This window comes from Ranitomeya imitator, chromosome 2 (genome assembly GCF_032444005.1).
Source record: "Ranitomeya imitator isolate aRanImi1 chromosome 2, aRanImi1.pri, whole genome shotgun sequence".
NCBI classification, from domain to species: Eukaryota; Metazoa; Chordata; class Amphibia; order Anura; family Dendrobatidae; genus Ranitomeya; species Ranitomeya imitator.
The window spans coordinates 395,481,099-395,495,336 of NC_091283.1; the positions used below are offsets into that span (position 1 = coordinate 395,481,099).

Consider the following 14,238-nt stretch of genomic DNA (forward strand, 5'->3'; position numbering starts at 1 on the left):
AACGTTCGACGAACACCGTCGAACCCCATTGAAACCAATGGCAGGCAAACACAAACACATACAAACACATAGAAAACACCTTAAAAGGTGTCCAAAAGCTGACAAACTGCTCAGAAGACACAACAAACACATGGAAAAGTCACAACTACATATAGTCATGCAAAAAGAAAAGAGGTGGAGGAGTAAAAGGAGGAGGAGACACAGATATAGGCATGTCATGCCCTTCTAAAATCAAGAAAGGCTGGAGCAAAAATCCAAAATCACACTACCAACACCCCGACGTCGTGACAAAAAAAATTAAAAAAGAAATATCTTTAGGTAGAATGGTGGCGGGTCCATTCAGAACACTTTCCTTAGAAGACATAGTGGTACCCCCATTGGGAGTTGTGCCAAAAAATGAACCCAATACATTCAGACTAATCCACTATTTATCATATACAAGGGGCAGGTTAGTAAACGACAACATCGACGCGGAACCAAGTACAGTACTATGTACTGTACCTCCTTTGACGAGGCAATCAGGCGGGTCAAGAAGTTGGGAAGGGGCACCCTAATGGCCAAAACAGACATTGAGGGGGCGTTCCAGTTACTACCTGTGCCTCCGAATAGTGTCCTCCCATTGGGCTGCTTCTGTGAAGGAGCATACTACATAGACAGCTGTTTGCCCATGGGGTGCTCCATATTCTGCTCACTATTTGAGGCGTTTAGTTGCTTCCTCGAATGTGTCGCCATGGACGTTTCTAAGGTGGCACATTTTATCCATTACCTCGACGACTTCTTATGCCTGGACCCAAAAGATTTGCCACAGTGTGAATACACGTGGTAGTCCACCTGTGAGAAGGAGAGAGCTGGAGGGAGAGTGGACACCCCAGAGCCGAGGGGTTAGATTGAGAAAGGAAGAAGGCGGTGTAGCTTTCTTCATGGGTGGGGTACTCTGCTGATTAGCAGAAATTGCTACTAGGCCCAAAGTATTGCCTGGGCTAGATGCAGTTAGAAATTAGTAATTAAACAGGCGGTGTAGCTTGCTTCATGGGTGGGGTACTCTGCTGAGTAGCACAAAATTCTACTATGCCCAAAAGGATTTCCTGGGCTAGATGTCGTTAAAAAATAGTACTTAGGCAAACAGGCGGTGTAGCTTGTTTCATGGGTGGGGTACTGTGCTGAGTAGCACAAAATTCTACTAGGCCCAAAAGGATTTCCTGGGCTAGATGCAGTTAAAAAATAGTACTTAGGTAAACAGGCGGTGTAGCTTGCTTCATGGGTGGAGTACTCTGCTGAGTAGCAGAAATTGCTACTAGGCCCAAAAGGATTTACTGGGTTAGATGCAGTAAAAATTTAGATACACAGGTGTGCAGACACTGCTCCTAGGCCCAAAACAAATTACTGGGTTAGATACAGCAAAAATTTAGATACACAGGCGGTGTAGTTAGCTTCACAGGTGGGCTACTCCGCTGACGTGCAGACACTGCTCCTAGGCCCAAAACTATTCACTGGGTTAGATGCAGTAAAAATTTAGATACACATGCGGTGTAGTTAGCTTCACAGGCGGGCTACTCCGTTGATGTGCAGACACTGCTCCTAGGCCCAAAATGATTTACTGGGTTAGATGCAGTAAAAATTTAGATACATAGGCGGTGTAGCTAGCTTCACAGGCGGGCTACTCAGATGACTACCAGACAATGCTACTAAGCCCAAAATGATTTCCTGGGTTATATGCAGTAAAAATTTAGGTACACAGGCGGTGTAGCTAGCTTCACAGATGACTATCAGACAATGCTACTAGCCCAAAAGGATTGGCTGAGCTAGATTACACCAAATGCTGTGACAAACACTTGCACAGCACTGGCACAAACCTGCCTGGAAAAAAGTGCTGAACTGCTGTAACCTACCCTGAAAAGGGCTGATATTACAACAAGTCCCGACTCCCTAAACCTATCTCTCTGAAAATTTGCTCCCAAAAAAGACTCTTAGTCTGTATAGCGCCCACAGCAGCAGCAGTGCCGTCTAACACTAAGCTGCAGCAGTGAGGAAATGGTGGCGACAGGGAAAATGGCTGGTTCTTACAGGGCAAGGACATGTGACATACACGGCCAATGACAAATAATGCCCTTGCTTGTGTGCATCACATGCACATTGCTGTGTGTGTGTGCACTGCTGATAGGCTGAGAGACTGCACCACCCTACTGTAAATGCGGGAAAGAAAAAAAAAAAGGAGATCGTCATTATTTCAGCCCAGATCTATTCCCCGCCCGCTAAACACTGAAACAGTCTATTAACAATGATAAACAGTTTTAATGTGCAAATCAAGTTAGGGTTTTGGTGAACAAACATTTATCGCACAGAAACTCGAACAGCCGAATTTTAAGCAAATTGTTCGAGTTTGACGAACGACTCGAACACCGCCCTAAACAGCTCAAATTTGAAATTGGCAAACAGTTCGACTCGAACACCGCTCATCTCTACTGGTAAGCGATATATTTCTTTGATCATGACGGATAACATAGAGTTTAACCACCTTTTCTCTGTGGCCTATGAGGTAAACTGTGACAAGACAGATCTTCAAGCAGGATTTGTTACTAAGAACTTCTCCGCAAATTTTAGTACTCTGGCGTGACACTTCAGGAGGTGCACTGTCTTTCCACTCCTCGCCATGCTCTGTAGGTTGGTCTATGGGTGAGTGAGTTTGTGATGATGGCACTGTGTGTAGAGCAGTATTGTGCTCTTGGCTATTACACTCTAAACAATCAATGCTGGCGTTGCAGTCTCTAGCAAAGTGAGATATAGATGCACAACCACAGAAGAAAATCCAGCTCACCACCTGCGATTCCACACTTCTGGAGCTTGGATAGCACCTGGGCAGGGTGCAACAACCAATGGAAAAAGCAGACAAATCCAGCTCACAGATGAAATAAAAAATGCATTTTATTATCCAAGGTACATGAAGCAAAGATTAAAATTGTGTTAACAAAAAAGGGAATGCAGGCTTCTTTTGACACGTTTCGAGCGACATGCGCTCTTTGTCACAATTTTAATTTTTGCTTCATGTACTTTGGATAATAAAATAGATGCACAACACCTGTAGTATATGTAGTTTTCTTTGTGGAAGATTCTACGGTCTTTAAAGGGAACCTGTCACCCCGTTTTTTGAGATTGAGATATAAATACTGTTAAATAGGGCCTGCGCTGTGTGTTACTATAGTGTATGTAGTGTACCCCGATTCCCCACCTATGCTGAGAAATAACTTACCAAAGTCGCCGTTTTCGCCTGTCAATCAGGCTGGTCAGGTCGGGAGGGCGTGTTCACAGCGCTGGTTCTTCCTCAGCTTTACGTTGGTGGCGTAGTGGTGTGTGCCTGTTGAAGTGACTAATCCACTGTGGGCACGTGAACAAGCAGCGCGCGATCTGCGCTGTCATCCCTTTCGTCGGTGGGGGCGGCCATCTTCCTGGGGCCGCGCGTGCGCAGATCGAGTGCTCTGCTGCACGGGGCTTCAGGAAAATGGCCGCGGGATGCCGCGCGTGCGCATTAGAGATCGCGGCGGCCATTTTCCCAAAGCCGAGTTTGCATCTCGGCTTTGGGAAAATGGCCGCCGCGATCTCTAATGCGCACGCGCGGCATCCCGCGGCCATTTTCCTGAAGCCCCGTGCAGCAGAGCACTCGATCTGTGCACGCGCGGCCCCTGGAAGATGGCCGCCCCCACCGACGAAAGGGATGACAGCGCAGATCGCGCGCAGCTTGTTCACGTGCCCACAGTGGATTAGTCACCTCAACATGCGGACACCACTACGCCACCAACGTAAAGCTGAGGAAGAACCAGCGCTGTGAACACGCCCTCCCGACCTGACCAGCCTGATTGACAGGCAAAAACGGCGACTTTGGTAAGTTATTTCTCAGCATAGGTGGGGAATCGGGGTACACTACATACACTATAGTAACACACAGCGCAGGCCCTATTTAACAGTATTTATATCTCAATCTCAAAAAACGGGGTGACAGGTTCCCTTTAAGAGATTTTTCCCTAAAGCTCATGCACTTTTGCAGGTAGTGAATCCTTTTATGTAGGAGGCACTCCCTGTTGCGATTTTTCATTAGTGATCCTTCGGTTTCTGCTGTACTACGGGTCTTGTGTAACGAATCTGTAGAAGAAACATTTGTTTTGTGCACAACAATAGGTGTGTCTCTGGGTTTATGGACTGAAACAGTCTTACCAGTCCTTGGGTTGGCAGTATCTACAGTGTAAAAGTAGAAGCTGGAATCATTCCTGATCTTAGCCTGCTGGCGCATAAAGTCTACAAAGAAGCAGAATGGAAGGAACAGCACGTTGTGTTGCTGTTTTTAATCTGAGCTCTCCCCGGTTGACCCATTTCTCTGCACAATGGATTTGATACCCCTGGCTGTGTCTAGGGATGTGAGGTCTAGCAATTGTCCTTCAGTCTTGGCGACTTGGAGTTCTACCAAGAGGTCTCTTAATTCTTTTAGCTTTTGTTAAAGATTTTAGGAAAGTCTTGCAACTTTTTTAAGAGAGATTCTTCTATCATCTCTGAGGAGCCATAGCACTCGTCGTCGAGGCTCTCCCATATTATGTACAAGCCTCTGCTTGGGTGGTTGATATTAATATCTCTGATGCATTTTGCATGTTCTGCCAATGCATTTCCTAGGCAATTAACCAAGATGTTGATCGCTTTACTGGCAGAGATGTCTAGGCCAACAGTGGGGTTTGTGAAGGAAGCTCTCCAGGTCACACCGGTGGTAGTATGTCGACATAATAACCTTCATGCTTAATGTGGGATGATTGGTGGATGAGGGTCAATGACTGGTAGGATTTTTCATTAATGATTGGCAGGGTTTGGTCTTGCTCTTCGATCTGAATTTAGGTAGTCATCTAATGGGGTGTGCTGTAGCACACAATCTGAACTGTGACATGAGATATTGCAATGACTAAGTGTAACAACTCTGCTGGCATCACGGCATGGCCTCTCATCTCTCACTATCTTACCCACTGCTCCAGGCCACGATGTGGTTTCTGTTTCTTGCCAGCTTCATATTCTGTTCCTCTGCTCTCTGCATGCTTCCTGGTTGTGTGCATAGGGTGGCGGCGCCTGAACTCTCTGGTTCTTATAGTAATCAGGTGCATCTGTCTAATCTGTTCCTGACCAATTAGCAAGAGGCCTCCAGTTTTTAGTGCAGCTCCACCCAGTGGACTGGGTCTGTGCAATGTGTTAGCTCAGTTTGTGTTTAGCTTCTGAGTTTGCCAGGCCTTGCTCTGTGTTACTCCCTCTCTAGAGGCTTTTCTCTGTGTTCTTGCCTTGATCTTGTTGTCCGCCCTCCAGGAGGCAGAATATCCTGGTCCCTGTGTCTTTCTTCTCTATTTCCTGGGATATGAGATAAATTACCTGAGAAAATGCAGGGGTACTTTCCACATGTCAATGTGTCCTGGTTCAAAAGTTAAAGTACTCAAGAGAATTTGGGCTGAGTCTACAGAATTTGGAAAAACAATGTCCTTAGCCAATTTCCAAGAATTGTAAGAAAAACCATCAGGCCATAAAAATATCGGCATGTAGACAGATGATAACTGGAACATAGGCAATTCTTGCATAGCACTATTTTCTTGTATTTTATTCAGAACAGAACGTTCCTGTTGTTTTACCTCTGCTCACGTTTTTTTTACTATCCTTTATTTTACAAATTTGTCATTACATTGACCTCCTGGATCTTACCTGACTACCCAAACATTCTCTTGCCTTTGGTACGCTTCTCTGGATAGCATCTCTTCCAAGGAAGCATTCCAGTTGACCCAATTGTAAGACAAGATCCCTGGACAGGGGTTAAGAGATGAAAGTCATAGTTCCTCTGGAATGTGCCAGTTGTGGTGGCTTTTGACAAGTCTGCAGCCTCTGACAGACATAACAATGTGCACATGACCAGTCCTGTGCCTTATTAGAGTTCTCTTTACGCATCTCTTTTGAAAATGTAACTGGAAATGATTGGTGACAGACACAGTGAAACATGAACCTACAGAGAAGATTGCTACAATAGACTAACACCATCAGCCTATCTTTGTGCTCTACTGCCTTAAGTATTTCGGTAATTGAATTTTATTATAGTTTTTATGGAAATGATATAAAGAATGCAAAAAATAAATATTAATTAAAATGCAGTGTTATATAAAAATAATAAAATCATTTTTAATCTTTGCAGATTACTTTACCAGGAGCTCCGAGGGAGATGTGTTATTCTCAGATTTTGCAGCTAATAATCATAGTAGCACACCAGATACATATGAAGAGCCTGTAATTTTTGCAAATACACCTCAAGCTGAACTCAGAAATAATCTGTCATTTGATATTTTTGAAAAGGTTCTCACTTCTGCTTCATCAAAGACAAATATGCAAAATGAAAGTCAGAGAAGTGCTGTTGAATATGAAATAGCTTACAGAGGGAGGAAATCACTGACATGTTCAGAATGTGGAAAATATTGCAGGAGTAAATCAAGTCTTGTTATGCATCAGAGAATTCACACAGGGGAGAATCCATTTTTCTGTTCAGAATGTGGAAAATGTTTTAATCAGAAAGCAAATTTTATTAGACATCAATTAACTCACTCAGGAGAGAAGCCATTTTCATGTTCAGAATGTGGGAAAAATTTCATTAGTAAAGCAAGACTTGTTGTACATAAGAAAACTCACACAGGGCAGAAACCATTTTCATGTTCAGAATGTGGGAAAGGATATAGGGATAAATCAGAACTTGCTATACATCAGAGAACTCACACAGGGGAGAAGCCATTTTCATGTTCAATTTGCGGAAAATGTTTTAATCGGAAATCAAATCTTGTCACACATCAGAGAACTCACACAGGGGAGAAACAATTTTCATGTTCAAATTGTGGGAAAGGTTTTAATCGGAAAACAAATCTTGTCAGCCATCAGAGAACTCACACAGAGAAGTAGCCATTTTATTTTTTTAATTGATTTATTGACAACATGTAATAGAAAAACATAAGTTATAGTAAAGTCACTTGTCTACAAAAGAAAGGGGAAGCAATTTAGAGCACTAAATGATTATTAAAAAATGTATACAATTACCAATGACCATTTGTTATTGATAAACAATAAGTATAAAATAAGACACCTATATTTTAACAAAGTATGTATTTTACCTTTGTATAACTACAGTATAAAAGGGTTGTCTGACGCTTGCTCTCATCCTATTTGACATTGACCATGGAAAGATTGTGCTATACATGATCAGTTGCCAAGGTAACCATTTAATGCCCGCTTGTCTCATCCAATCCCAGGGCAAGTGTTAGAAGAGTTAAAGCCAGGAATGAAGTAGGGCTTGCAAGAGAGACCAAAAGCAGTAAAAATGTTTTTTAGTGTATGTTAAAATCAAAAGAAAAGTCAAAGATGCTTTATGAGTTTTACAGGTTGAAAAGGATGAAGTGGTCAAAAATTATGTTAAGAAGGCCGAACTTTTAAATGTCTATTTTGCATTTGTATTCTCTAAGAAATCAATTGTAACATCAACTGATCTTCACTGTGCTATTGAAGGAATAAAAGAATACACACTCTCCATAAACTGAGACATGGTGAAGGAACACTTACCGTATATACTCGAGTATAAGCCGACCCGAGTATAAGCCGACCCCCTAATTTTGCCACAAAAAACTGGGAAAACTTATTGACTCGAGTATAAGCCTAGGGTGGAAATGCAGCATTTACTGGTGAATTTCAAAAATAAAAATAGATCATTATTTCCCCATAGCTGTGCCATATAGTGCTCTGCACCGTTCATATTGCCCCATAGATGCTGCACAGATGCCCCATATAGTGCTGTGTGCCATTCATATTGCCCCATAGATGCTGCACAGATGCCCCATATAGTGCTGTGTGCCGTTCATACTGCCCCATAGATGCTGCACAGATGCCCCATATAGTGCTGTGTGCCGTTCATACTGCCCCATAGATGCTGCACAGATGCCCCATATAGTGCTGTGTGCCGTTCATACTGCCCCATAGATGCTGCACAGATGCCCCATATAGTGCTGTGTGCCGTTCATACTGCCCCATAGATGCTGCACAGATGCCCCATATAGTGCTGTGTGCCGTTCATACTGCCCCATAGATGCTGCACAGATGCCCCATATAGTGCTGTGTGCCGTTCATACTGCCCCATAGATGCTGCACAGATGCCCCATATAGTGCTGTGTGCCGTTCATACTGCCCCATAGATGCTGCACAGATGCCCCATATAGTGCTGTGTGCCGTTCATACTGCCCCATAGATGCTGCACAGATGCCCCATATAGTGCTGTGTGCCGTTCATACTGCCCCATAGATGCTGCACAGATGCCCCATATAGTGCTGTGTGCCGTTCATACTGCCCCATAGATGCTGCACAGATGCCCCATATAGTGCTGTGTGCCGTTCGTATTGCCCCATAGATGCTGCACAGATGCCCCATATAGTGCTGTGTGCCGTTCATACTGCCCCATAGATGCTGCACAGATGCCCCATATAGTGCTGTGTGCCGTTCATACTGCCCCATAGATGCTGCACATATATCTGTGCCATGGCTGCTGCTGCTGCTGCAATTAAAAAAAAAAAAAAACACATACTCACCTCTCTTGATTGCAGCTCCCAGCGTCCGGTCCCGGCGCCTCCATCTTCCCGGCGTCTCTGCTCTGACTGATCAGGCAGAGGGCGCCGCGCACACTATATGCGTCATCACGCCCTCTGCCTGAACAGTCAGAGCGCAGACACTGGGAAGATGGAGGCGCCGGGAAGATGGAGCGGCGCCCGGCGGCTGGAACGTGGACAGGTAAATATAACATACTCACCTAGTCCCAGCGATCCTCGCGCTATCCCTGCCTTCCTCCCCGTCTTCTGTGCTGCAGCCTCTTCCTGTCAGCGGTCACCGGCACCGCTGATTAGAGAAATAAATAGGCGGCTCCACCCCTATGGGAGGTGGAGCCGCCTATTCATTTCTGTAATGAGCGGTCCCACGTGACCGCTGAAGAGGGGAAGAAGCTGCAGCACAGAAGACGGGGAGGAAGGCAGGGACAGCGCGAGGATCGCTGGGACTAGGTAAGTATACCTCAGCGCCCTCACCCCCTCACCTGCCGACCCCACCGCTACCGTGACTCGAGTATAAGCCGAGAGGGGCACTTTCAGCCCAAAAATTTGGGCTGAAAATCTCGGCTTATACTCGAGTATATACGGTAGCTAATTAACATGAATTTAAGTCTCCTGGTTCAGATGAATTACATCCTAGGGTACTGAAAGAGTTAGTGGAGGAAATTGCAGAACCGCTAGCCAGAATCTTTGAAACATCCTGGAAAATGGGAGAAGTCCTAGAAGATTGGAGAAGGCCAAATGTTTTATCTTGAAAGAAGACAGAGCCGGGAAATTACAGACTAGTGAGCCTTACTTCAATACCAGGAAATATATTTAAACAAATTATTAAACAGCATGTATGTAAGTACTTGGATAAAAATACAGTAATTAACCAGAGCCAGTTTTTACAACCTCTGGCAAAAATTATGGAATCACCAGCCTTGGTGGATGTTCATTCAGTTGTTTCATTTTGTAGAAAAAAAAGCAGATCACAGACATGGCACAAAACTACAGTCATTTCAAATGACAACTTTCTGGCTTTAATAAACACTAAAAGAAATCAAGAACAAAAAATGTTGTAGTCAGTAATGGTTACTTTTTTAGAACAAAACGAGGGAAAAAAATGATGGACTCACTCAATTATGTGGGAAAAAATTAAGGAATGAAAAACAAACACACAAAAAAAACCACTCCAACACATCACTAGTATTTTGTTGCACCATCTCTGGCTTTTATAACATCTTGCAGTCTCTGAGGCACGACTTAATGAGTGTCACACAGTACTCTTCATCAATCTGGCTCCAACTTTCTCTGATTGCTGTTGCCAGATCAGCTTTGCAGGTTGGAGCCTTATCATGGACAATTTTCTTCAACTTCCACCAACGATTTTCAATTGGATTGAGATCCGGACTATTTACAGGCCATGACATTGACCTTATGTGTCTTTTTTCAAGGAATGTTTGCACAGTTTTTGCTCTATGGCAGGATGCATTATCATCTTGAAAAATGATTTCATCATCCCCAAACATCCTTTCAGTTGATTGGATAAGAAAAGTGTCCAAAATATCAACATAACTTTGTGCATTTATTGAAGATGTAATGACAGCCATCTCCCCAGCCATCTCCCCAGTGCCCTTACCTGACATGCAGCCCCATATAGTCATTGACTGTGGAAATTTGCATGTTCTCTTCAGGCAGTCATCTTTATAAATCTCATTGGAACACCACCAAACAAAAGTTCCAGCGTCATCACCTTGCCCAATGCAGATTTGCGATTCATCAGTGACTCCTGCTTTGGAGACATATTGCTTTAACCCCTTAGCGACCCCCGATACGCCTTTTAACATACATAAACCACAGCGCCGTTAATTAACGGCGCTGTGGAAAAAGTGAATAGCGCCCCCCAGAGTCGGATTATCTCCGGGGTCTCGGCTGCCAGGGGTAGCCGATACCCCAGAGAACATGATTCGGGGGGGTTTTACCGACCCCGCATTTGCGATCGCCGGTAATTAACCGTTTACCGGCGATCGCAAAAAAAAAAACGCGATCTCTTTTTAATTTCTCTGTGATCGCACATCAGAGGACAGAGAAAAGGGGTCCCAGATAGCCCCCCGATACTCACCTATCTCCCCCGGTGCTCCTCGTGGCTCCCGGTGGGCGCAGCCATCTTCAAAATGGTGGGCGCATGCGCAGTGCGCCCGCCGGCCGGCACCGGGAGAATCTTTGGGGTCTCAGCTGCCGGGGGGAGCCGAGACCCCAAACAACATGATCGGGGTCGGTTTTACCGACCCCTGTTTTGCAATCGCCGGTAATTAACTGTTTACCGGCGACTGCAAAAAAAAAAAAAAATCAAAGTGTAATTCTCTGTCCTCTGATGTGATCGCACATCAGAGGACAGAGAAATAGGGGGATTCGGGGACCCTATCATACTCACCGGTGTCCCTGGATCCTCCTGCTGCTCCTCCTGGCTGCCGGGGAATATAAAATGGCGGGCACATGCGCAGTGCGCCCGCCATCTATCGCCATCTGCCGGCCGACAGAAGAAGAGCAGTTGGGGCTAAAATTAGGGTTAGGGCTAGGGTTAGGGCTACGGTTAGGGTTGGGCCTAAATTTAGGGTTAGGGTTGGGGCTAAATTCAGGGTTAGGGTGCTTTCACACTTACGTCGGTACGGGGCCGTCGCAATGCGTCGGCCCGACATACCGACGCACGTTGTGAAAATTGTGCACAACGTGGGCAGCGAATGTAGTTTTTCAACGCATCCGCTGCCCAATCTATGTCCTGGGGAGGTGGGGGCGGAGTTACGGCCATGCATGTGCTGTCAGAAATGGCGGACGCGACGTACAAAAAAAGTTACATTGAACGTTTTTTGTGCCGACGGTTCGCCGAAACAAAACTGATCCAGTGAACGACGGACGCGACGTGTGGCCATCCGTCACGATCCGTCGGCAATAAAAGTCTATGGGCAAAAAAACGCATCCTGCGGGCACATTTGGAGGATCCGTTTTTTGTCCAAAATGACGGATTGCGACGGATGCCAAACGACGCAAGTGTGAAAGTAGCCTTAGGGCTAGCGTTAGGGTTGGGGCTAAAGTTAGGGCTAGGGTTGGGGCTAAATTTAGGGTTAGATTTGGGGTTAGGGTTTGGATTAGAGTTGGTATTAGGGTTAGGGTTGGCATTAGGGTTACGCTTGGGATTAGGGTTAGGTTTGGGATTAGGGTTAAGGTTAGGGTTGTGATTAGGGGTGTATTGGGATTAGGGTTAGGTTTGAGGTTAGGGTTGAGATTAGGATTAGGGGTGTGTTGGATTTAGGGTTTTGATTAGGGTTATGGTTAGGGTTGATATTAGGGCTGTTTTTGGGGTAAGGGTTGTGATTATCGTTAGGGTTAGTGATTAGGATTATGGATCGGGTTGGGATTAGGGTTAGGGGTGTGTTGGGGTTAGGGTTGGAGCTAGAATTGGGGGGTTTCCACTGTTTAGTTACCTCAGGGGGTCTCCAAACACGACAGCCAATTTTGCGCTCAAAAAGTCAAATGGTGCTCCCTCCCTTCTGAGCTCTGCCGTGCGCCCAAACAGTGGGTTACCCCCACATATGGGGCATTAGCGTACTCGGGATAAATTGGACAACTTTTGGGGTCCAATTTCTCCAATTTCTCCTGTTACCCTTGTGAAAATAAAAACTTGGGGGCTACAAAATCTTTTTTGTGGAAAAAAAAAATATTTTTTTATTTTCACGACTCTGCATTCTAAACTTCTGTGAAGCACTTGGACATTCAAAGTTCTCACCACACATCTAGATAAGTTCCTTGGGGGGTCTAGTTTCCAAAATGGGGTCACTTGTGGGGGGTTACTACTGTTTAGGTACATCAGGGGCTCTGCAATCGCAACATAACGCCCGCAGACCATTCTATCAAAGTCTGCATTCCAAAACGGTGCTCCTTCCTTCCGAGCTCTGCCGTGCGCCCAAACAGTGGTTTACCCCCACATATGGGGTACCAGCATACTCAGGACAAATTGGATAACAACTTTTGGGGTCCGATTTCTCTTGTTACCCTTGTGAAAATAAAAACTTGGGGGCTAAAACATCTTTTTTGTGGAAAAAAAAATATTTTTTATTTTCACGACTCTGCATTCTAAACTTCTGTGAAGCACTTGGGCATTCAGAGTTCTCACCACACATCTAGATAAGTTCCATGGGGGGTCTAGTTTCCAAAATGTGGTCACTTGTGGGGGGTTTCCACTGTTTAGGCACATCAGGGGCTCTCCAAACGCGACACGGCGTCCAATCTCAATTCCAGACAATTCTACATTGAAAAAGTAAAACGGCACTCCTTCTCTTCCAAGCTCTGCGGTGCGCCCAAACAGTGGTTTACCCCTACATATTGGGTATCAACGTACTCAGGAGAAATTGCACTAGAACTTTTGTGGTCTAATTTCTCCTGTTACCCTTGTGAAAATAAAAATTTGGGGGCAAAAAGATCATGTTTGTAGAAAAGCGATTTTTTTTATTTTCACGGCTCAACGTAATAAACTTCTGTGAAGCACATGGGGGTTCACAGTGCTCACCACACATCTTGATAAGTTCCTTAAGGGGTCTAGTTTCCAAAATGGTGTCACTTGTGGGGGGGTTTCCACTGTTTAGGCACATCAGGGGCTCTCCAAACGCGACATGGCGTTCGATCTCAATTCCAGACAATTCTACATTGAAAAAGTAAAACGGCACTCCTTCTCTTCCAAGCTCTGCGGTGCGCCCAAACAGTGGTTTACCCCCACATATTGGGTATCGACGTACTCAGGAGAAATTGCACTACAACTTTTGTGGTCTAATTTCTCCTGTTACTCTTGTGAAAATAAAAATTTGGGGGCAAAAAGATCATGTTTGTAGAAAAAATGCGATTTTTTATTTTCACGGCTCAACGTTATAAAGTTCTGTGAAGCACATGGGGGTTCAAAGTGCTCACCACACATCTAGATATGTTCCTTAATGGGTCTAGTTTCCAAAATGGTGTCACTTGTGGGGGGTTTCCACTGTTTAGGCACATCAGGGGCTCTCCAAACGCGACATGGCGTCCAATCTCAATTGAAAAAGTAAAACGGCGCTCCTTCACTTCCAAGCTCTGCGGTGCGCCCAAACAGTGGTTTACCCTCACATATGGGGTATCGACGTATTCAGGAGAAATCGCACAACAACTTTTGTGATCTAATTACTCCTGTTACCCTTGTGAAAATAAGAATTTGTGGGCGAAAAATCATTTTTGTGTAAACAAATGCGATTTTTCATTTTCACGGCTCTACGTTATAAACTTCTGTGAAGCTCTTGGGGGTTCAAAGTGCTCACCATACATCTAGATAAGTTCCTTAAGGGGTCTAGTTTACAAAATGGTGTCACTTGTGGGGGGTTTCCACTGTTTAGGCACATCAGGGGCTCTCTAAACGTGACATGACGTCCGATCTCAATTCCAGCCAATTCTGCATTGAAAAAGTCAAACAGCGCTCCTTCACTTCCAAGTTCTGCGGTGCGCCCAAACAGTGGTTTACCCCCACATATGGGGTATTGGCGTATTCAGGAGAAATTGCATAACAAAATTTATGGTTACATTTCTGTTTTTACACTTGTGAAAATAAAAA

The 14,238-nt window shown here is 44.8% G+C and overlaps 1 protein-coding gene across 1 annotated transcript in view; it reads left to right on the plus strand.

Moving 5' to 3' along the window:
- LOC138666992 (zinc finger protein 585A-like) overlaps positions 1–7,576 on the plus strand; it is a 114,505-nt gene extending 106,929 nt beyond the window's left edge. The window contains exon 8 of the mRNA XM_069755202.1: positions 6,441–7,576. Coding sequence (XP_069611303.1) covers positions 6,441–6,948 — 508 coding nt within the window. The 3' untranslated portion in view covers positions 6,949–7,576. The remainder of the gene's footprint in view (positions 1–6,440) is intronic.
- Positions 7,577–14,238: the final 6,662 nt, after the last annotated feature.